This window comes from Herpailurus yagouaroundi, unplaced genomic scaffold, assembly GCF_014898765.1.
Source record: "Herpailurus yagouaroundi ecotype Mexico unplaced genomic scaffold, PumYag 29, whole genome shotgun sequence".
Classification (NCBI taxonomy): Eukaryota; Metazoa; Chordata; class Mammalia; order Carnivora; family Felidae; genus Herpailurus; species Herpailurus yagouaroundi.
Window position 1 is genome coordinate 121,837,191 of NW_024412377.1, and position 24,226 is coordinate 121,861,416.

Below are 24,226 nucleotides of genomic sequence, written 5' to 3' on the forward strand. Positions count from 1 at the left end.
TCTGACATCAGCTCAGGTTATGACCTTGTGGTTTGTGAGTTCAAACCCCTGATCGGGCTGGCTGCTGTCAGCACAGAACCTGCTTCAGATCCTCTGTCCCCCTCTTTCTGCCCCTGCCCCCCTGTCAAAAATAAACATTAAAAAAAAAAAAGAACACAACATTGGGGAACGTTGGAAAATGTTCTGCCTCCTGTCTGCCCCACACCCATCTAAATGTCTAGATTTATGGAAATTCCAGAGGAGCCCCTTGAACCTGACAACACCAAGGAGGAACCAAGGAATGCAGGACCTTTGAAAGCCAGCAGAAATTATGTGCAAAAAGATGGCAGCCAAGAGAAGTAAGGAGAAGTCCATCTGACATTTCTTCTTACCTCCTGTTGCCTAATCTACTCTCAAAGGCCAATAGTGTAGAAATTCTTCATTTTTCAAACAACCCCACCCAAAAGAGTAGCACTTTGATCTCTAAAGCATGAGAGAGGAGCAGTGGATAGTGCGGGGTATAAATGGCTTGGAAAGGTTATGTAGAAAAAAGAAATAAACAAGAAGAGAAGCCATGAGGAGTTGCAGGGATGAAAGCAAACCATGCTTTGAACTACCTGCCAAAATGAAACCAGACTCCCGTGAGAGGCCATGTTTGACAGACGAGCACACTGTCGAGCTTCCCGGTACCTACCTATGAGTGGGACGCACAGTGTGCACCTTCCTGGAGATGCTAGATACCGGGCGCAGATTTATCTCTGAGTTTACCTTCTTGGATACGAGATTCCAACACACTTCCAAGCTCTTTCATCCCTTATCAGACACCAGTCCTTGCCCAGAGCCTTTGCTCGTATTCTCTTGCTCCATCTCCTTCCCATAAAACCCACCTGGCCCCTGCCAACAGCTGGGGTGTGTGTAGGCCTGTGTGGAGAATGCCAATGACACAGTCACAGGACCATGAGAGCATTGGGCATGCTGAAACAGGGCAAACTGGGGAGACGGAAGAATGGTCCCTTTTGGACTTTTTGTGTGGGTTCAAAGAGAGTTGGCAAGTGGAAGGAACCTCTAAAAATAGCCAAAGTCCTTAAAAAGAAATAATGCAAAAGAAAACAAGGTTTATACTGTCCTAATGTAGGCTCTGCAAAAACTAAGCCCTGGAAGGCTGGCGCTGGGGTAGCTTATTATTTGCTTCCTGTTCTTTGGCTGAGACACCCACTGGGTCCCTTTGCAAATCCGGGGCCCTGCTCCCCACCCCCTGTCCTGCATGGTGTTGGAAGGCTCCGCAGGAATGCAGCTCTCTTGGGGCACAGCTGGGGCCTCCGAGGCCCACTTTCAAGATCCAGAATAGACTGTGACATGTGAAACGAGCTCCGTGGGGTTTTAAATTCCTCCTTCGTATCCAAGCACCTTCAACACAAAACCTCACGCCGGGATTGCTAATCATTCTTCCAGAAACGCCTGGATATCATCTGTCTGGCAGAAATGTGAGTTTTGTCTTTTTTTACTTTTCAGTGTTTTCAATGAACATGGGGCCCTTGAAATGAGGCTGCCCGACAGAGGCGTGACATAATAAAGTGATGTCTTGGGACTCAGGGTTTTGCTCTTGGCTAAGCCACAGATTTGCTTTGATATGCTGTTTAGCCTCTCTGTGTCACACTTCTCTTGGCTAGAGAAAAAGACAAAGTGTTCACTATCTCATGTAATAGGAGGAATAAAAAATACAAAATGATTATAAAATACCTCTTATATTATCTACACCACAGGCACCTAGAGATGCCTGCTTACCCACATGAAATGCTTTGTGAAACTCCAAGTGCCATAAAAATGCAAATAATCCATGCATTAAAACATAGGCTCCTACTGGGGTGCCTGGGTGGCTCAGTTGGTTGAGTGTCCAACTTCGGCTCAGGTCATGATCTCACAGTTCGTGAGTTCAAGCCCTGGGTCAGGCTCTGTGCTGACAGCTCAGAGTCTGGAACCTGCTTCAGATTCTCTCTCTCTCTCTCTCTCTCTCTCTCTCTCTCAAAAATAAATAAACATTAAAAAAAATTTTTTTTAACACAGGCTCTAATTAACAACCATAACAACACCTTCTATTTCCTAGGCATTCACTGTATGTGAGACCCTTCCCAGGCCTGCCTTTCTCTATTCCTTTGTCGTGGCACCATGAGGAGATCAGCATTGGTTTTTTTTTTTTAATTTTTTTTTTAACATTTATTCATTTTTGAGAGAGACAGAGTGTGACTGGGGAGGGCAGAGAGAGAGGGGGACACAGAATCAGAAGCAGACTCCAGGCTCTGAGCTGTCAGCACAGAGCCCAATGCGGGGCTCGAACTCACGGACTGTGAGATCATGACCTGAGCTGAAGTCAGACACTTAACCGACTGAGCCACCCAGGCGCCCCGAGATCAGTATTCTTAATAGCTTCAGTTTACAGAAGAGGCAGCTGAGGATCAGAGATTAAACGACTTGCTCAGTCATGCAAATAGTTAATGACACAGCAGAAACCAAAGCCCAGGTCTATGAGAACTTCCCTTTTCCATGGCCTTTCCAGCCCAGTCTGAAGTAGGACTATCCACTGGGTTCCCAGAGTGGGCTCTGGGCTCACCCCAGTCCTTTAAAAGCAATGGCAAGTGATTCTACTGTGATAAAAGCTAAGAGTGACTTGACTGCCACTGGGCCAATCAGAAAGTGCTGGTGAGGCCATTATAGTGCTTCGAAAGGGGACAGTTCTGTGTCAAGGGAGGAACTTGCAAAGACTCCACTCAAGACACAAGTATCTGTCCATGGGGCTACCTGACTTATGCGGGCTAGGGGACTGGAGAATAAACAGAATAGAGAAGCTAAGGATCACTCAACCAAAGGCATTTTTTCTGTTTCCCATATTTCTGTGGCAGTTACAATCATGGACGCTGCAGTCAGAAAACCCTACCTTCTGATTGCAGCTCTAACATTGATTTATCTGTATGACCTTAAACGAACTGTTTAAACTCTCCAAGCCTTGGTGTCCTTAGTTGCAAACTGGGGATAAAAAAAGCAATGCCTTGAGTTCAGTTCAGGGCAAGTCTCCCTGTTCATTTAATTAAATCTTGGGACATGATCAGGCTACGGAAGACGATTACATGGAAGATATCACTCTATTCATTGATCTCCCAGCCTACAAAAGAAAGAAAGAAAGGGAGAGAGAGAGAGAGAGAGAAAGAGAGAGAGAGAGAGAGAAAGAAAGAAAGAAAGAAAGAAAGAAAGAAAGAAAGAAAGAAAGAAAATGCCTATCTCACAGAACTCTAAGGATTAATTAAAATAATGTATGTGGGGCACCTGGGTGGCTCAGCTGGTTAAGCATCCGACTTCGGCTCAGGTCATGATCTCATGGTTCATGAGTTCAAAGCCCAGCATCGGGCTCTGTGCTGACAGCTCAGAGTCTGGAGCCTATTTCAGATTCTGTGCCTCCCTCTCCCCGCCCCTCTCCCACTCATGCTGTCTCTCTCTCTCTCTCTCTCAAAAATAAATAAACATTAAAAAAAATTTTTTTTAATAATGTATGTAAAGCACTTAGGACAGGATCTGGTACATAGTAAATGTTCAAGAAAAAGTCACTATTTTATTATTTATGGGCTTATTTGATTATTTATGGGTATGTTCAGAACAGACTGTTGGGAAACATATGGTAGGGAAAGCCCCCAGCATTTCCAAAGAGATAACAAACACTTACTTCAAAAGACTAAGCTTGGAGAAGCCAAATTTTGTAGCTCAGGAGGAAAGAAAAAAGACCTAGCAAACAAACCATCGTCCTGTGAGTTGGAAGGTCTGCTGTCTTTGAGAAAGGAATGTCCTCGTGGGCTGGTTCTGGAGATTGTAACTTGCACAACATTTTCAAAAGATTTTTGGAGGCACATCTGTAAGGGAAGGCTAGAGGAAGGGACCAGGGCTGATGGAGTCCCTGCAGAATTGCTCTGCATTTGGCTGGAAGCCCAGGCCTTTAAAGCATCAGTCTGTAGGAAGGATACTTCCATTTAAGACGTGTGCTGGTCTTCAGGATGGCCGAGAGCCTGCAGGATGCTCTGGGCCAGGGTGTACCATTAAAGTTCGGGCACAACTGGGGCCTCAGAGCATGTCGCGATGCCAGGGAGTGCTCTGTGGTTCCTCTCACAGGGTGTTTTGTCTAAGCATTAAAATAATTCCTGACCTCCAACAGAATGATGCTCTATGGGAGTCAGCGTTTTGGGGGCAGAGAAGCCACACAGAGAATTAAAGATCCAGAACCCAGGGAACAATTAATGGATATTGGAGATCATTGGGAAAGTGTGTGTATCTGCTTATATCTTTTGCTCCTCATAAAGGAGTGTGGGGGCTAAGACTGGGATTGAGCTGTTGGGTGATACAGCTGGACTGGCTTTACAGGCTGCACTTCCGGCCAGCTATCTGTGGTCCAAGCATCTATGCCCCTCTTATTGGAAGCTCGGCTTGATTGATCTGGTATGGCCAGACTCTAACCTCCGTATGACAGACACTGTGATTTCTACTGCAGGCCCGGAATCCCTTATCTGAAAAGCTAGACAAATTTCTGAACCCAGGATTTGGGGGATTTTAGAAAGACAATTGGTTGCATTTATTGTATATTAAGGAAGAACTTCTGTGGGATCTGGAGCAGTCCCCTATAATCAAACACATTGGTGATTCTGCACCAGATCACACACATATGAACACATAGGTGATAAATAAAGACTTTAAGCAGTCTCAGGACCGTCTGGGTCAGGTTTTGCCACAATCTGAGTTACGAAAGAATGTCTAGTTTTCAGAGCATGTTGCATTTCAGAATGTAGATTAGGGATTTGAGGTCCTTCTTTTCATTTCCTTTTCTTTCTCCTTATTTTCTTTCTTAAATTTCCCCAACGGTCTGCCTATGGCAGGTGCTGAGTACAAGTGGTTGGCATCTAGAGTATAACATCTTGATCTCCCTCAAGGAATATTTGATTCTGGAAGCCAGGGGACAGTTTATTCTCAGTAACTTGGGGATTCTTTAGGATTAGAAAGAGTCTAAATTAAATAAGAGGAGAGAGAGACTACTGAATCCACAGGTTCTCTGTCATCCTGGACGGTAATACACAAACCTGTGAAACACACTGAGGATGGTCACTAGTACATGATATTCAGCTGCTGAGTAAATAAGAGGGCATCACTTGCACATCAGGGGTAATGGTACTTAGAAAATAATATGTTTTAAATATTGCTAAAATATTACTAAATGTTAAGAACCAAGTTTGTCCAATCCTCAATCAATAGCACAGGTGATTAGCAAAAGACAACAAGATACGTGGAGAATGATAATCAAGCAACATCTATGAATGCTTACAAGTTTTCAAGTGCTGGGCTTAGCGCTTTATGTGCCCGATCACTTAACACTTACAGCAACTGTGTGGTAGCTACTGTTATGGGGTCCTATTCTGCAGATGAGAAAACTGAGGCCCTGTGAAACTGAATGAGTTTGCTAGTGAGTGTCCACCCAGGACTGAAACCTGAGTCTAGCAGCATGCTGATAAACCAGCTATCAGAGAAAAAGGAAGGAAGGAAGGAAGGAAGGAAGGAAGGAAGGAAGGAAGGAAGGAATATTTTGAATATTCAAAAATTGGCTTTCACAAATCTGTAGGAACCATCTCCTGTACGACACTACCAAGCCTACCCCATGGCCATGTCCAGAGTTTGCTGCCAGCTCTGGAAGACGAGATTTCAGCTCATGGAACAGAACTGGCCTGGGAGAAGCACACCGAGATGCTAGTCCCGCCAGTCAGCCATGGCTAGATTCCCTCCCCAGACCTGGTATAGATCACTGCGGGTGGAGGACGGGGAAAGACAGAAGAACACTCTGTCTCTTTCTTCAGGCAAGTTTTCCTTCACCAGAGAGTGTGAAGTGAGTTCCTGCCAACCTGGCACTCCCAGGCAGAAACAATAAAACCTAGAATTCTTTTAAGGCCCTACAAGCTTTTTTGTGGTTAGATAGAGAGTTCAGACTTGAGACTAAACGGTCGGATCTTTTCTTGAGATCCTTCAAGTCCATGATATTGCCTTCAAAGAAGTAAGGAAGTAACTTCTACAAGACGGAAAAAAGGCTGGGTCTGGTTTTTGTCTTTTAATTAAAGAAAAAAAAGGTCATTTATTTTGAGAGAGAGAGGGTGTGGGGGAGGGGCAGACAGAGCGGAGAGGGGGAATCCAAAGCAGCCTCATCGGCACTGCGAGCACAGATTTCACAACTGTGAGATCATGACCTGAGCCAAAGTCAGGATTCGGACGCTTAACCGACTGACCCACCCTGGCTCCCCTGGGTCTGCTTTAACCAAGCAGCCTAGTTTGAACCCACTTAAAATCCATTTAGGTTCTTGGTTTAGCCTCTCTGTTAATACCTGAAAGACCTCACCTACTAATTAGGTCCCATGATAGCATGTTTCCACTAGAGGCTCCCAAGAAGGAACTGGCCTGGGATTCAATCAACAAACATGCAGAGAACAATGATTATGTGGAGGCATTTGCTAAGTGCAAGGCCTAGAAAAAACAGGCACAGATTTTGTTCCAGAGCTGCAGAGACTAATGAAGGAGACAGTCAGGTAACCTTAGTTTCATTATATTCATTCACTCATTCAACAAATATTTATCAAGGGCCCATTAGATGCCAGGCATTCTGCCAGGCACTGAGAGACCATGGTAAGCCAGACAGATTGGTTTGTACTATTGTGAAGCTGACAGTCCAGTCATAAAGGGAGACATTAATTAAATAATCACAAGAATGAATGTGTAATTAAAAAATGAAGTAAGAGCTCTGAGGAAATGTTAAACGGTCCTTTGAGAACCGGAGGAACCTGACCCAGTTAAGGAAAGTCAGGAAAGTCTTCCTTGCGTAATTGGCAACTGAACTAAGGCTTGAACAAAACGTAGGAGTTAACCAGGCAAGGAGGGTAGAGGGAAAGAAAGAAAGAGTGCTCTAGAGAGAGGGAGCAGTGTAGGCAAAGATCATAGGGCGAAAAGGGACACAATGGTTTCAAGCAAATGGAAGGCCAGTTTGGGTAGAGAACATGGTGGAAAAGGAGGCAGGGGAGGAAGCCAGGGCTAGTCCTCAGAGCCCTGCAGGTAGAATTTTTTTTTTAAGAAAATGTTAACTTTTGTTTATTTTATTTTGTTTGTAATTGAAATGTAATTGACACACAATATTATGTTAGTTTCAAGTGTACAACATAGTGACTCAACATTATATACATTACAAAGAGATACAGATAAGGCCTTAGTCTTTATTCTGAGAGCAATGGGAAACCAGTGAATGATATAGGTGGGAAACATACGCGGGAATTATACCCAGTGCTTCCATAGGGTAAAAGAAATGTTGCTGTGGGAGCATTAGGAAATCAACTCAAACATAAACTGGTGTGTGTGGTGTGGGAGAAGAAAAGGGAGGTTAGGGCTGGGGGATGTATCCAAATCAACTTTCTGAAAGAGAAATATCTGAGATGAATTTTTGAAGGGTGAGTATGACCTAGTCAGGCCATGGTAGAAGGTGGAGGGAGTAAGGGAGAGAGGACGCTGGTCGGTGAATGTGAGAGTGTGTGTGTGTTGGGGGGGGGGGGGTGGGGTGGGCGGGGGAGCTACAAGAAGAACAGGCCAATAAGAGATAAGGCAACAGAGTCAGGCAGGGACCTGATGATGAATGCCTCACAGGTCACGGTAGAGTCTGGGTTTTATCCTGATGGCAGCAGAGAACCCAGTGACGCAAAGATCTTCAGCAGGAGAATGATGATTAGACTCATGCCTTCGAAAGGATATTAGTAGTGGAATCAAAAGTGGGTTGGAAGGTTGCAGAGGTGAAGAAGTCAGTTGCCGTTTGCCTGCCTTAGCAGCCCAGGTGAGACAAGGTATTCCATCTGTGGTGAGCAGCCATAGTGAGGATGGAGAATAGAGGATGACTTTAAGAGACATTAAAAAGGTACAGTTGAAAGGGTTTTGTCACTAATGGGACGCATAGGAGTGATTTCTACCCTCCCCACAGAATAGTCTGAACAAAATGGATTCTTCTACTTGTGTTGAGTCTTGCTTTATGACCTGGTACACCGTCGGTTTACAAAAATGTTCTATGCATCCTTGGGAAGAATAGTGTTCACTAACTGTTGGATGCAGGGTTCCCTGATATGTTCACTCAATTAAACTTGTTAATTGTGCATTTCGATCTGCAACTTTATTAATATTTTTTGTCTGTTTGCTTTATCATTTATGACAGAAAGGTATTAAAATCTCATCGTGGTGGATTTGCCAAGTTCTTTATATTTTTGTTAATTTTTGTTTCGTATAGTTTGAGGCTATGAGGCTATGTCATTAACTATACACAAGTTTAAAGTTGTTATATCTTTCTGTTTAATTATTCTACTTATCATTATGCAGTCTTATCCTTGATCACTCTTTTTTGCCTTAGACCTAGTTTCTATGATATTAATACAGCCATACCAACTTTTAATTTTTGTTAAGATTGGTCTGGTATCTATTTTTCATCCTTTTGATTTTAACCTTTCTGCCCTTACATTTTAAACATGTCTTTTATAATCAGAGTATAGGTGACATTTTTTTAAATCCAGTAGCAAGGTGCCTGGGTAGCTCAGTTGGTTAAAGCGTCTGACTCTTGATTTTGGCTCAGGTCATGATCTCATGGTTTGTGAGACCGAGCCCCACATCAGGCTCTGCACTGACAGCATGGAGCCTGCTTAGGATTCTCTCTCTCCCTCTCTCTCTCTGTTCCTCCCCAGCTGGTGCTTGCTCTCTCTCTCTCTCTCTCTTTCTCAAAATAAATAAACATAAAAAAATCCAGTAGCTAGTAAATTTAGTCCACTTACATTTATTGTGAATATAAATATATTTGGATTTATTTCTGCCACCTAATTTTGAGTACTATTTTTGATTTTCTATTCTTTTTCGAGATTATTTTGGATAAGTATAGATTTTTTTCACCTCATTTCCCCTATTCTTACCAGTTGCTGGTTGGAATCACTGCATTCTATTTCTTTTCTTTTAGTGGTCAATCTTTTTTTTTTATTAAAAAAATTGTAATGGCTATTATTTATTTTTGAGAGAGAGAGAGAACAAAGAGAGAAACAGGGGAGGGGCAAAGAGATAGTGAGCAACATAGAATCCAAAGCAGTCTCCAGGCTCTGAGCTGTCAGCGCAGAGCCCCACACAGTGTTTGAACTCACAGACCACGAGATCATGACCTGAGCTGGAGTCAGATGCCTAACTGAGCTACCCAGGTGCCTGTAATTTTTTAAAAGTTTATTTATTTATTTTGATAGGGAGAGAAAGAGAGTGAGAGAGAGAGAGGGAGAGAGCATGAGTGGGGGAGGGCTGGAGAGAGAGGGAGAGAGAGAGAGAATACCAAGCAGACTCCATGCTGTCAGCACGGAGCCCAACGTGGGTGGGGCTCAAACTCATGAACCGTGAGATCATGCCCTAAGCTAAGATCAAGAGTCAGATGCTAAACTGACAGAGCCACCCAGGTGCCCCTTTTTAGTGGTTACTCTTAACATTTAACATGCATATGTGACTCAATAAAATGTAAGGTTAATTAACATCTCTAAGAGTTAATGCTTCTGGGTGATGCCACTGATGGAGACAGGGAGCAAGAACTTAGAGCCTATTTGGAACCAAAGGTGAGACCTATTTTACGTACGCTTGGTCAGAGGACACTTATCCAATCATCATCTTGACAGATGTCTATACATCTACCTTTGGTAGCATTACACATTTGGTAGAATATTTATAAACTATTCCCTTTCATGGGTATTCTGCATTACTTAAGCAGTGACAGGGGTTAAAAATTAAAAAAAACCCTGGGCGTCTGGGTGGCTCAGTCAGTTAAGTGGCCGACTTCATGTCATGATCTCATTGTCTGTGGGTTCGAGCCCCACGTCACGCTCTGTGCTGATAGCTCAGAGCCTGGAGTCTGTTTCAGATTCTGTGTCTCCCTCTCTATCTGCTCTTCCCCACAACTGCCTTTCCTGGATCCTTAGAACCCTAAATTTTTCCTGTTAGCTTAGTTTCCAGGGCTGAACTGAACACACATGTCTCCTAAATCGGGGACTTGATAAGTGTCCCTTCAACAACTCTTGATGAGCTGAGAACTGAGTCTGAAATGGCCTGGATTCTCTCTTACATAACCATAGCTTACCTTTACCTCCTTCATCCCCTCTGCTATGTTTGTGGCTTAAATGATGGAGGAAAGAGCTTAAACAATTTTTTTCAAATATGAGAGAGAATGAAAACTTCTATTTTCATTCCAATTGAAAAATTATTTTATTTTATTTTTTTAATTTTTTTTTCAACGTTTATTTATTTTTGGGACAGAGAGAAACAGAGCATGAACGGGGAGGAGCAGAGAGAGAGGGAGACACAGAATCGGAAACAGGCTCCAGGCTCTGAGCCATCAGCCCAGAGCCTGACGCGGGGCTCGAACTCACGGACCGCGAGATCGTGACCTGGCTGAAGTCGGACGCTTAACCGAATGCGCCACCCAGGCGCCCCCCAATTGAAAAATTATTTTAAACGAAGCATTCAGTGGCAGCTGACCTAGACCACACCAGGCTTCAACTAGTTCAACATAACCAGTGATTCACATCTCCTATAGGTCACATCACATTTTTCTAAGTGCTGTTATGAATACTGTGAAAGATTATTAACCCTTCAGACGTGTCAGTTTAGGTTCTCTTTGAGTGGTTACAGCTGACAAAACATGCCAGCCTTACCACAGATGTTCTAATACGCTTCGTGTTGCCCTTACTTTGGTGTCACTGATAAGTCAAGAGAATCTTCCGGCTTTTCCCCTAAATCTCACCGGTGCCCCGAATCTCAAAGGGCTGGGCTTAGCACACAGCGATGACAAGAAGTCCACTGGGCTTGATTTTTTCCATGTCCCAACAAATATACACAGATATACCCCTGACAGCCAACAAAAAGAGAATAATAACAAGAAGCAGAATTTATAAATTTCCATTAGGCTTAATGCCTGATTTCATGTAGTTAATGGACTCATTTATTAGAGCAATTTGTGAAAACCCCCAAGGGCCCACGAAGGCTGTTGCTTAATGGTTTTATCATGTCATAGATTTCTTTTATCCCTATCTTCTAACAAATCCTGAAGAGGCAAGGAAATTAGGACTAACGACTGCCTCAAATGTAGGTAAATTGTAAATAGAGCCAATAAATAAATAAATAAATAAATAAATAAATAAGGCCTTTTTGTGCCTCTGGGGTTTCCTTCAGCAACAAAAAGAGATTTTACTTTTTGTACGTTTCAGCTGATTCAAAGATCCCACTGCCACAGACTATCAGCTTCAGGTTGACTCAAAGCTTATTTTCAGGAATTAACATGTCCCCCCTTCAGGTTTCCAGATATGGATGTGAACTGCAGAGTCATGGGAGCAATCTGAAGTTAGTACAGCCACCCCCACTACTGTCCCTCTTACTGGTGGTGGAGGTCGGCGGGGAGCAGGCAAAGAGCAGAATCGTGGCTTTATAACAGCAGATGGCACTGTGATGGAAAGGAAGGGACACCTGAGGGCCTGTTGGTCTCTGGCCAAGGTTGCTAATCTGGGGAGAGCTCCACAGTGGTGAAGTTTATGCTGCGTGGCTTATGCACACATGAGCACGTGAGCATGGGACAATCCCGGGCCACGGCTGCTGCCTCTACCCACAGGAGCCTTCTGCTGTATCTGTTCCCGTTCATCCCAAAGGGCTGGAAGCACGAATGCAAATGGATACAGCCAAATCTATACCCAACACTTAGACAACAACTTAACAGAGACTCCCCGCCGGTGCTGGATCTAGAAGGGAAGCCATCCTTCACTTGCACCTGATGCACAGTCAGGGGCCCACGGAGACCTCCACTTGAGGAAACCCAGGGACAACAAGAAACCAAAGTCCATCCCCCGAAGACTGACAACATGAATGGCTATTTGTACAGTTAAACGGCAAATATATATCCACCAATATATAATTATTTTCTCCTGTACCAAATTAAGTAGACAACTTAGCAAGTGCTTGGGGGGAGAAAAGGAACAAAAAATCTTTTTTATCTCTTGGCTGTACTTGAAGGAACGGGGAACTGATCACGGTTGCATGTCAATGGAGAGGTGACGGGTGAGGATGTCAAAGCTGGAAAGAGCTAAAGAGCTTTATATCAAAAGGGGATCCAGAAGCGAGTGGAATGAGAGGGAGCTTGAGAAGCTGGGTGAAGAAGGGCTGAGCAGAAAAAGACAGAGAGACGAGAGAGAGAGAGAGAGAGAGAGAGAGAGAGGTAGGCCCAGAGATGTAGAGGCTTGTGGATGAATAAGAAGGGTTTGGAAGAGAGAATGTGGGTTTGGGAAGCAAAAGCAAGGTGCCACAGGAGATAAAGTCTGTGGATGTAAGTAACATTTTCAATCTGTTACTGTATTATCTGAAATGAGCTGGACAGAGTTTCGCCGCATGTGAAGAGGATATTTGAGATGGCCTGACTTTAAACATAGTTTATAGAGTGTATGCAAAATTCCCTTTGGGGGTACTCAGAGGAACGGCAAACCATGGCTGGAAGTGGGGACAGTAACGAGCTCACGTGAGTACAGACTGGCAGACACGTACCACAGATGTTAAAATGCCTGGAGCAAAAGAAACAATGAGATGCTTCCAGCATGAACCCCAATTCCAAAGTCACCAGGACAAAGTGCTCAAATTGTTGTCTCAGTTTATGATGGAATTGCCTTCCACATGAGCAACTCTATGAGGTTGCTCTGGGGATGGATGGATGGATGGATGGATGGATGGATGGATGGTTACTTCAGGGGATGCGGGAGGCTGGCAGGCCTTCCGCGAAGTTCACAGTGTTCCCTGGTGATGTAGAGTCTCCTGGGAAATGAGGAGATGCCTGGAGTCCCACTGTAAGGTCGACAGGGACAAAAGTGGAGGGTGTTGGTGGTGATGGCCAATATCTGGACCACAAACGAATAACGTAATGAATAATGAACTCATGGGGGCAGATGTAAGTGCCAGACCGTGGGTAAAAATCCCACTTCTGGCAATGACACTGTAATATCAGTGAAATCACTTCACCTTTTCCTGGTGTGAAGGGCAAGTGATGGCTTTGTTTCAACACACCCCTTTTGAGGCTCAGCTCCCACCACCCAGTAGCTGTTGACCTTGGACGGGCCATCGAATGTCTATAAGCTCTGGTGTCATTTTACAAAAAAATGGGGATAATGAGTGTCTGTCTCAAAGAGTAATAATGAAGGTTATAGGAGTTACCTTATAGCCCGGATTACAAGTTAATGTTAATGATGATGATCACTACCATTATGAGGCCACTCAATAATCAGTGTGTGCAATCAGGACCTACTCACACTTGTAAGGAAGTTCCCGCACTAGTTCCCCGGCTCTTTTTTGCCTCTTCCTTGTGTGTCCTTGGAATCACCAGCGCTTTGTTCTCCTAAATGGTGGGACAAGTAGATGTTTTAAAATTCTGTTTATTAGTTTGGCTTTAAAAAAATCTTCTTAATTTATTTTTGAGAGCAGAAGAGACAGAGCGTGAGCAGGGAAGGGGCAGAGAGAGAGAGGGAGACACAGAATCCAGACCAGGCTCCAGGCTCTGAACTGTCAGCACAGAGCCTAACGTGGGGCTTGAACCCACGAACCATGAGATCATGACCTGAGCAGAAGTCAGAGGCTTAACTGACTGAGCCACCCAGGTGCCCCTATTAGTTTGGCCTTTTAAAACTTAGATTCATGTCACTGGGTGTTTTAACATTGATACTATAAGTCTCTCTATAGTGGGTGTATACAATCTTAGAGGATTATAATGTGCAATATGATGGTTTCTGTGTCACACTAAGTATGTCTCATTAGCAAATACTTAAAATGAAGCTGGCTTTTGTACAAGGGCCAGACCTACCTTCTCTATGTGACATGAGAATGCATGGAAAGCCGAGGAAGCAGCCAATCACTGGCAGAACCTCCAAAAGATCTGTCTCATAAAGTTTCCTTTGGGACAGTGTCTGCCCTTCAAAATCCCGCATAACACCCCCAAGTGTCTGTTCCCTGGTTCTAGTTCTGTTCCCACCAGCAAATCCAGAATTTGCCATTACAGGTGAACCCTTGGCCGTCTCTATGGCGGGCGGTCTGAGGGCCCTTCTGTACCTTTTCCTACAGGTCCCAAACAGTCGGGCTATCTGAGCTATCTGCGTACACGGGGCAGGCAGTCCCCAGCCCACACAGTGGGAGGAGAAGAGCAAAACCTCAGTGCTGGCCTCTCGGCTTTCGTGGGTTTCAGCCAGAACCCAGGTGTTATTTTAGTACAACTTCAGTGTTTAATTTGAGGATGTGTGTGGATCAGGAGGGACCAAAACATTATTTTTTTTTTTCCCCTTGGCCAAATGATTAAATTTGAAGTTCTAAAAAATGCACGGCTTTGTCCAAAGCCGTGGCCAATTGGGAAGTAAGAAATGTCCTGAAAATCCCTCCCCTGCCAGAGACCTTTCTTCCTTAACCACTGCCCACCGCACAGACCCGTTTGCTGTGGGCATCGTCTGGGCAGTTTGTGGTTTACTAACCGAGCAGGGGCCCCGTGCCCCAAGGCTCTCCTTCCCGTCTCGGAAGGGGACGCAGCACCTTGGCTGGTGGGACACTCTATAGGGTTGTCTAATTTCTTACAGCCTTGAAAGCACACCCTAAGCAGCAGCCGCTGAGCCATGGCTGAAGGGGAAATCACAACCTTCACGGCCCTGACGGAGAAGTTCAATCTGCCTCCAGGGAATTACAAGAAACCCAAACTCCTCTACTGTAGCAACGGGGGCCACTTCCTGAGGATCCTTCCAGATGGCACAGTGGATGGGACGAGGGACAGGAGCGACCAGCACAGTAAGCACCCATTTCTCTTGTAGCCCCAGACCTTCCTGGTGTCTTTCTTAGTCAAGGACGCGAGAAGGGAGGATATCTAGGTACGGGTACCCTTTTCTCCAAGGTTCTGTTCAGGCAGGGTGACATAAATGTGCACAGGGCCTACGTGTGGAAAATAAGGAGCTGTGAGAGCTACAGCCTACCTAAAGGGGTCCTATTTCAAGACTGTAAAAGGATGGTCTGTTGACCTCACACAACTGCTTTGAGATCAGATGTGGCTGCCAGTGTTCGGCTCTTCAGGGTTTCTGTAATTTAGTGAAGAAAGGCCTGGCCCCCAAGGCCGGTTAGGACCCTGCCTGCTCTATGACAGGAAGGGCCACCTGGGGCGGGGGCAGTCAACCCCACACACAGACGCGGGCTCAGTTTCATGGGAACGGACTCTCCAGGTTATGTTTCCACTGAGCTTGATTTGTGAGATCCTAGTTCATAATCACAGTCTTACACATCATAAATTATGCAGCTTTCGCTCTGCAGATCATGCAGATGTGGTTGTGGTAACCGGGAGAGGTAAAGTCATTCTCCAGACCTTAGAGAAACTGGAGAGCGGGAACAGCTGAAGCCAAATGCCGAGCATCTCTTCTGGGCTTTCCTGCCAGCTTAGCTCTCGGATGGTGCTGATAAATGGAGGTATGACTTTAGAGAAAAGAGTCTTCCTGACTATCTAAGGATAAAAATCTTTCCCTTCTGCTTTGGTACTTCTTGCGGTGAGTGGTGTGCATGTTTGGTATTAGGTGCCTGCGTCCTGCTGTGATGTTAGCAGGGATTCCCTGAGCACCCCTGAAGCATTAGCTGTTGTAGAGACGCCAAAAGCCAGACCTAGTTCCTGCGTAGAGGGTCAGCGATCTAACGGGTAAAACACACTGTGAATCAAGGGAAGAAAGGCGTAGAGGAAACCAGGAGGTACATAATCACAGCCCAGGTAGAAAGTAAGGTTCTGCAGAACTAGCTTTAAAACAGAATGCAAAATACTGTCTTTGATGTGATGGTTTATATACCAGAGAGTCTTCATGATTCATGTAATATGTGCCAAAGGCTGCAGGCCGTAAGCACAGATGACCACCTCAGTGGTGCTCATGCTACTCTCAGATGCAAAGGCCATGGGGTTGGACGCCAGCACGTATGGACCAGAAGGCATTGTCTCTTCCTTCCCAACCACCAGGCAGACCCTTGAGATAAAGAGCAAGAAAACTGATGTTGAGGCCTGCAACCACAGGATTAGATTTTTGAGGGGTTTTGTTTTGGTGGTTTGTCGTCAAATAGGCCTAGCGAATGCCTTATATTTGATGAAAACGAGGCACCAGAGCGAGTCAAAAAAGACTCTACTTAGTATGTCAAACGTATATATAAGTAACATTTACTGCAAACAAATGGACTTAGACTGGAGTCCACTGTGTGAGGCAAGCTATAGAATTCATGTGATCTGCCCCACACAGCACAGGGAAAGAAGCTTTAATTCCACTGGGGTTGTTTTTATTTTTTTTTTCTTTTATTTATTTATTTTGAGAGAGAGGGAGGGAAAGCACACTCAAGTTGGGGAGGGGCAGAGAGAGAGAACCCCAAGCAGGCTCTTCACCGTCTGCGTGGAGCCCAACATGGGGCTCGAACCAACGCACCATGAGATCGTGACCTGAGCAGAAATCAAGAGTCGGGCACTTAACCTACTGAGCCATCCAGGCGCCTCATAATTCCTCTGGGGTTTTAAATGTTTCTGATAAATCTTACTCGTTTTCTGAACCAATGGGGATGCTCTCTGGTGCTCAGAATCCCAAGGGAAAGACAACCATGATGATATATTCCTCACGGTTAGGCTGCCTTTTCTGGGAAATCTTGAAATCTGAGAAAACAAGATGCAACAATTAGGACTTATTCCAAGTACTGGAATTTTAGTACAAATGGCATGCGACTTCACTGTTGTCATCCATCATTAGCATTATGGATTGCATTCTGGGCATGTAACATGGGGACAACTTCTGAATGTGCTCTGAGTTCGGCCGCCTGACCTACGATGTCAGGAACCCTTGGAATGTAGCACAAGAAAATGGGAGGCATGTGTGAGGAGGGCGACTTCCAGGCAATGCTGAGTCGACTCTTTGCCAAGTGAACTTGGGCTAGTTACGTAAGCTTTCTGGCCTCCCTTTTCTCACTTGTAAAATAAGAATAATATTACTTGCCTCCCAGGTTCCTTGGGAGGATGAAATGAGATAATCTAAGGAAAGTGGCTGGCACAGTGAGTGGCTCAGGGTAACAGCTCAGCACACGGCGGTCACTACTGCTACTGTTGTCATCACCGTCACTGGGACTTCCAGATACTCAACCCACAGCATGTGGAAATACAGTATAACATTTGAGGACCTTCCTTTCATCACTTCTATAACAGTGTCTCCCAGGAAGGCCAATGGTCTAGATTCCGGTTTTGATTCAAGGTCTCTCTGGCAAAATGCAGAGTTGTGTTGGCCTATTTATTTACTCTAGAACTAAGAACAAGGACTAAGGAGGACAGAAATCAGAGTACGTGGGGTGAGTAAGCAGAAATCCATCCCTGTACCTGTCAATGCCTGGAGAATGGGATAATCCACATAACTCTCTGAAAAGACTTAGGGGGGCCTAGATTTAGAGTCAGAAAGCGCGGATTCATATTCCCACGCTGTCAGCAGCAGTACTAAACAATGACCATTCTCTCCAGTTTGCATAAAATGCTCTGCAAAATAAATGTCAAGTCCCTCAACCCAAGGACCCTTCCAACCATCCTCTCCTGTCTAGAAATTTAGATGTCTCCAGGGTTCCCAACTGTGTAATCTTGGGGAAAATATTGAGACTCAGCTTCCTCACCCATGGAATGGGAATAAAATCACTTGTGTGCCTGACAAGGCTGAAAAGTCCTGCAGGCAAGAGGACTCCCTGGTGTGGATATACCCACTGGGTGTGGTTCTGTCGCCCTCTACTGCCCAGTGGCGGTACTGACACAGTCCATCTTCATGCCAAGGGTTATTCTGAATCAATCTGATCAATCTGGACAGGCAGGGTTGGACAGAGTGGGATGGCCCTGGCTAAATGATTAGCAAAGATACTCCCTCCCATTAGTTTGAACATGACTAGACACTGTGGTCACAGGTATAGAGCTACACTCTAAGACTTCCATTGGAAAGAATATTTCTAAAAGCCAATCAAATATTGAAATAAATCTACCTAAATCATACAAAATAGAACCATATGCCTTCCAGCTCTACAAGGTAAAAAAATAACCCTTTTCATAGCTTCTCTTTGTCCCCATTCAGCGGATCTGTCCTGGGAAAAATTGGGATATTTTCAAAACTGATCTTCTTCCTACCTCCAGGAGAGTAGATTTCCAAGTACCTGACACAAACCCTTTCTTGGAGTGGTATAAACCTACAAAGGATGCTTGTGCACAGGCCACTGTAATGTAGCTCTGAGTAAACTGTCCCCACTGGTGGGAATCTCTGGCCCATAGAGAAGATGCTTTTGGTTTATCCCATTACAACTTCTCAAATCGTGGTCGTAGGCAATCATCACTATAGGCTGTGAACATCTGTTACACTGCCATTCTAGGAAAGCCAGGCACAGAATAAAAGCTGCAGACTATGAGACAAGGGAAGGGACATTAAATTGTAGGAAGATCCATGGGGACTCCCTGCGATTTTCTTTGTAAGATGAGTAGAGTGGTGTCACCATGAGAGGGAGGATCCTGGAGGGAACAGACACAGAGAAGGATGACCGGTTCCATTTCAGACACAGGACATTTGAGGAGTGCCTTGTACCATGCGTATCTCCTTGTAGTTATAATTCCACATTTGTTTGTGTGATTATTGAATGGTTTTCTCCCCAGCTGAGCTCCCTGAAGATGGGACTTTGTCTCTTACAGCTCAACACTGCAATTTTGCATCCAGTATGTTGAATGGCATTTGGTATAGTGCCCAATAAATATTAATTTGAGGAGTGGATGCATTGTATTGGTGGCAGATAAATTCAAATTCAACAATATATTCAGTAAATACCTATTGAGCTCCTGATATACGCCAGGCATTGTGTTAGATTTTAAAAAAAAATTTTTTTTTACATTTATTTATTTTTGACAGACAGAGAGAAACAGAGCACGAATGGGGGAGGAGCAGAGAGGGAGACACAGAATCCCAAGCAGGCCTCAGGCTCTGAGCTGTCAGCACAGAACCCGACACGGGGCTCAGACTCACAGACCGTGAGATCATGACCTGAGCCAAATTGGACCCTTAACCAACTGAGCCACCCAGGGGCCCCGAATTATGTTAAATTCATTCATTTCCACTTAACCCACAGGTTATGAATTGTCATCACTCTGCAAACACTGAGTTAACAGGACCTGTGACCAGCTAGTAACTGGGAAGGGTTGTCACAGATCCATAGCTTCTTCTTCCAAGACTAAGTCTCTTTCCACATACCACTACCACCGTTGACATCAATACCGTGATGGTGGTTTTGCCCCACAAACTGATCAAATAAACATACTGGATTCACAAAGCCTGCCATGTGGGTCAGATAGGTGCAGATGTAGGTCCCTGGCTACTAGTTCCTTGTCACTGTGGGGAAGTTACTTCCCCACATGCCTCAGTTTCTTCATTTAAAAAAAAATTTTTTTTAATGTTTATTTATTTTTGAGACAGAGAGAGACAGAGGATGAACAGGGGAGGGGCAGAGAGAGAGGGAGACACAGAATCGGAAGCAGGCTCCAGGCTCTGAGCCATCAGCCCAGAGCCCAACACGGGGCTCGAACTCACGGACCACGAGATCGTGACCTGAGCTGAAGTCGGACGCTTAACCGACTGAGCCACCCAGGCGCCCCAATTTCTTCATTTTAAAAACAAGGATGACAACAGTTCCCATGTCACAGGAAAGTAGGAAGCTCAAAAATGTTATACACACTGCCAGGCACACAGTAGGTGCTCAAAAAATGTTATTTATCACCCTCATCACCCCTAGGCTTATTTGACCCTCCTCCTGGCTTACTTGACCTTCCTCCTTACTTGACCTTACCTTTCTTCATCTCTGTGTCACTGGGACTATCTAGGTTTGGAACTCTCAAGGGCTGGCATGTAGGAAAAATGTGCCCGGCGCCTGGCCCAGCAAGGCCTGCCCTGTCTAACTTCTCTGGCAGAGTGTGCTGTCTTGGGCAAAGCAAGGAGGGGCTCCATGTTTGATTCTGCTCTTTCTGCTGGAGTCTCCTCTCAGGCGAAGAGGGACATGACTTGTTCCCCAGTGGGATGAATATCTACACCAGTAAGTGGAGAAGAACAATAAGCTCACGAGCATCCCCAATCTGCTGCCTTCTGTGGCCAACGCCCCCTGGCCTCCCCAAGCACACAGGAGGGTTGTGTGAGGAGCAGGATTACTGGCAGTGCTCACCACACAAATGGAAATGTTCCTGAGCAAAGTGTGTGCCAATCAAATATTTATAAATCAAACCACATCCTAAAGGCACTAAGGGAGTTCACCGGTCAAAGGAATCCTACTTTGCAGCCCTTTAGAAAGGGCAGACTCCTCTAGGGTGCAACCCCTCCTGCCTCCTTGTACTGGGGCAGTACAGACTTCCGGTTTCTAGTTTACTATGACCCGGCACCTGATGGTAAAGGCACTTTGTTCCCCACCAGCTGGGGCTGAAAGTCAAGACGGCTTTCAAATCACCAAGGTGGGCAGAGCTGGGCCCTGGTGCCAAAGCCGGAGAGCAGGGCAGGTCTTCGGGCAGAAAAACTCCCCTCTGTGGGGTATTCCCATCTTGGTGGCATGTGATGCCAGAGGGATCCCTGCCCCTCTCCTCCCACTCACTCCTTATCTGGTTATACGGAAGAGATTTTTCTAGATAACCCTTTTTTTTTTTTTTTTTTAAATATCACACAGTCCATGGACTAGATCAAAATTTTCCAGGCACCTTTTTTTCAGTCCCAAAGCAGAAGCAGACACCTTTACACATTCTAAGAAAAGTCTTTTTCATATATATATATATATATATATATATATATATATATTCCAGACCACTGGAATTTTTTTTTCCACAAGCTCAATTTCTTTTTCTTCTCCATCTCTCTCTAATGCTTTAGGGAGCCCAGCTTGTGGCTACATTTTAATTATAAATGCCATTGACATAAAACAACCTCACCGAGTTCTGAATGAGGCTGACCTCACTTTGGGTAAACACAGCAAAGGACGGGAAGTCTCCAACCCAGAATAAACCAGGCACGTAATCTCTTTTGGCCTCTCTTTGGAGAGCAGAGGTGGAAAGCAGGCTTAAAGGCCACAGACATGCTACCAAAGCAGAAAGGACCTCCCTCTGCACTCATTTGTCCCCCAGACACACCAGCTGTAATCTTATCTTTAAAAATTCCTAGGAAGACATTTGCTGGGATTAGCACTGGGTGTTATATGGAGGGGATAATCACAGGATTCTACTCCTAAAATCATTATTGCACTATACGCTAACTTGGATGTCATTTTAAAATTAATTACTTGAAAACTAAAATAAAAATAAAACTTCCTAGGGCAGGACAGGAAGATGCCAGGACGGCTTGGGGCTTGGAACCATGGTGCAGTGTCCAAAGCTCCCTGATCTTGGCAGTGGCAGGCTCCTAATACCTCTTCTGTCTTTCTCTTCTTGGAAAGTAAGAATCATGTGGATCTAATGTAAATAAACTACTGCTAAGAGCTAATGGAAGGGACTGGGGAGAAGAGAAAACCAGAGATATAGCTCTGCAGAAAAAAAGGTACACTGCCTAGTTGGGGGCTAGCATATCCACCCAAAAGCTCTGGGTTCATCTTTACACAGGCTCCCAGTAAAGATCCATGAAGGGGTCGAAACTATAAACACAGGGCAGGGAGGAGCATGATCCACGAAGATGGCAATGACATTTAAGTATTAAAAAACATTTTTTTTAATGTTTATTCATTTCCTGAGAGAGAGAAAGAGGGAGAGAGTATGAGTGGGGGAGGAGCAGAGAGAGAGGGAGACCCAGAATCTGAAGCACTCTCCAGGCGCTGAGCTGTCAGCACAGATTCGGACACGGGGCTTGAATTCATGAACCACGAGATCATGGCTTTGACCAGAGCCAAAGTCAGATGCCTAACCAACTGAGCCACCCAGGCTCCCCTGACATCTATTTTTGATAAACAGGCCATTCCCAAACCAGCACTCCCTAATGCATTCCTAGTAAAGAAGACATGATGGTCACAAATCCACCAAGCTAACATTTACGACCTTCTTTTAGGACATTTTTTACAATGCTTTATAAATGTGAATTTCTCTAAGAAACGTATTTCTAGAGTAAGTTTCAAAAAATTGCTGGCTAGCGGGGGCAGATAAGAGGCGGGCTGGGGATAGAGAAGGCAAGAGCCCCAGGCAGGGGCAGGGCCTCTGTGCTTGTGCGGGCCCTGGGGGCTGTGTGAACTGGTGGCCGTAACAAAGAAATTTAAAAATAAATAAATAAAATAAAAATTTAAAAAAAATTTTTTTTTTAATGTCTATTTATTTTTGAGAGACACAGCGTGAGCGGGGTAGTGGCAGAGAGAGAGAGAGAGAAAGGCACAGAATCCTAAGAGGCTTCAGGCTCTGAGCTGTCAGCACAGAGCCGACGCGGGGCTCGAACTCACGAACCGCGAGATCACGACCCGAGCCGAAGTCGGACGCTCAACGGACTAAGCCACCCAGGCGCCCCCCAAAATTTTTTTAATTAAGAACTGCTTCCATTTCTTCTGCTAGTGCAGAAGTTCCTATTCCCATTTCGGAAGTATGGAACAATACATACTCTGTGGATAAAATGACTTGTCTCATTTTTTGAAAAGTCCTTGCCCCTTCATCCTTGGGATGTGTGAGAGCCAAGGACCTTCCTGTTACAGACTACAAGTCCTAAATTCCCCGCATGGGATAAAGAAAAGTGTTCCTTCCCTTTTGCTCAGGTGTTAGTTAACCTGGTACAATGTGGCAGAAAAGGAAACTGAGCAGAGAATGTGTGGCCCTAGAGGCCCCTCAGCCCTGTCCTGCCTTATCAGCTTTTCTGGCTCCCTGTCAACCGCCAAGGGAGTCACCTTCATGGATACCTACGTTCAGGTCTACATGGTGCTTGGGGCAAGCCTGAGCTGGGTCGTAAGGCACAGCAGGGGTCATCAGGGGCAAGAACTGGAATCTTGGCCAGCTCTGAGTATTTGCCAATCAGTATTTGTGTTGAGCCTCATCCATCAACTACTGCTCCGGAAAGGAGTGATCCACGATCAGCAGCAGCCCCATCACCCAAACTGAGCCAGGGTCACCCACTGGCTGTTCTTGCCTCAGAATTAGGTTTGTTGGGGCGCCTGGGTGACTCAGTTGGTTAAACATCCAACATGGGCTCAGGTCATGATCTCCCAGTTCATGAGTTCGAGCCCCGCATCAGGCTCTGGGCTGACAGCTCAGAGCCTGGAGCCTGCTTCGGATTCTGTGTCTCCCTTTCTCTCTGTGCCTCTCCCCTACTCATGCTCTGTCTCTCAAAGATGAATAAACATTAAACAAATTTTTTCAAATTAAAAAAAAAAATTGTATTTGTAAGGAAATGAAGAGCTAGGACAAAGGGGAAGTTCCTCCCACCAGCAGTCCCCAGACTTGGCCCTTCTTCTCATCCTCCTCATGGCAGCAACTGGTATGAATTTGGTCTGAATCCAATGCACACTTTCCTATCTTACTCCCTATATATTCGTGAGCTATGCACATTGTTTTGTGTTTTTTACAGAATTTCTTCAAGGATTTACTAGAAATATGCTTTTGCAATGTGCTGTTTTCAGCATACATTACTTTCAGCTTTTTGCATCTACCCCATCCATAGGCATATCTGCTCTATCTAATAATACCTAATACCCATGCATGAGACAGAGTCTCTGTTGTAGTTGTTGCACTTGTGTTCGTTTTGAGCTCAAAAGCGAGTGGGGGGAGGGGTTCTGTGGTGTGGCTTTATCATTTCAGGGTCTGAACCCCCGAGGCTCCTGCGGTAGGGTCGGTGTGTGGCACGGGGCACGGTCCCCAGCACGCAAGAGACGGGCGGTTGCGCGCGTGTTGACTGAGAGCCTTTCCAGGCCCCTGGCCCTGCTCCGAGGGGGAGGAGCCTCCGTTTCGGCCGGGCTGTGGGGCCGGCCCCTCCCTCCTTGAGGGCCCCTCTCTCTCACACGCCCCCTTCCCGCTCCCCTCCTCAGCAGCAGCTGCGGGAGACTGTAAGTTTAGAAAACTGGAATGAAGTCACCCTGGGGAGCTGGACGCCTCGTCGGTTACACGAGCGGCCCCGGCTGGGTGTTACTC

General features: G+C 45.3%; 1 protein-coding gene and 1 non-coding gene across 10 annotated transcripts in view; both read left to right on the top strand.

Moving 5' to 3' along the window:
- FGF1 (fibroblast growth factor 1) overlaps window positions 1-24,226 on the top strand; it is a 105,810-nt gene that overhangs the window by 67,823 nt on the left and 13,761 nt on the right. For 7 of the 9 annotated variants that reach the window (XM_040454064.1, XM_040454056.1, XM_040454026.1 and 4 more), the window contains one exon: window positions 14,682-14,886. In XM_040454064.1, the coding sequence (XP_040309998.1) occupies window positions 14,718-14,886 (169 nt within the window). In that variant the 5' untranslated portion in view covers window positions 14,682-14,717. Of the gene's footprint in view, window positions 1-1,338; window positions 1,464-7,764; window positions 7,865-14,681; window positions 14,887-24,226 lie in introns of those variants that run through there. The other 2 variants (XM_040454035.1, XM_040454042.1) reach the window with 2 other exon arrangements.
- On the top strand, window positions 3,020-3,144 carry LOC121016993 (small nucleolar RNA SNORA36 family). Its single transcript, XR_005784572.1, has one exon. It is a non-coding gene; the product is annotated as a small nucleolar RNA SNORA36 family (small nucleolar RNA).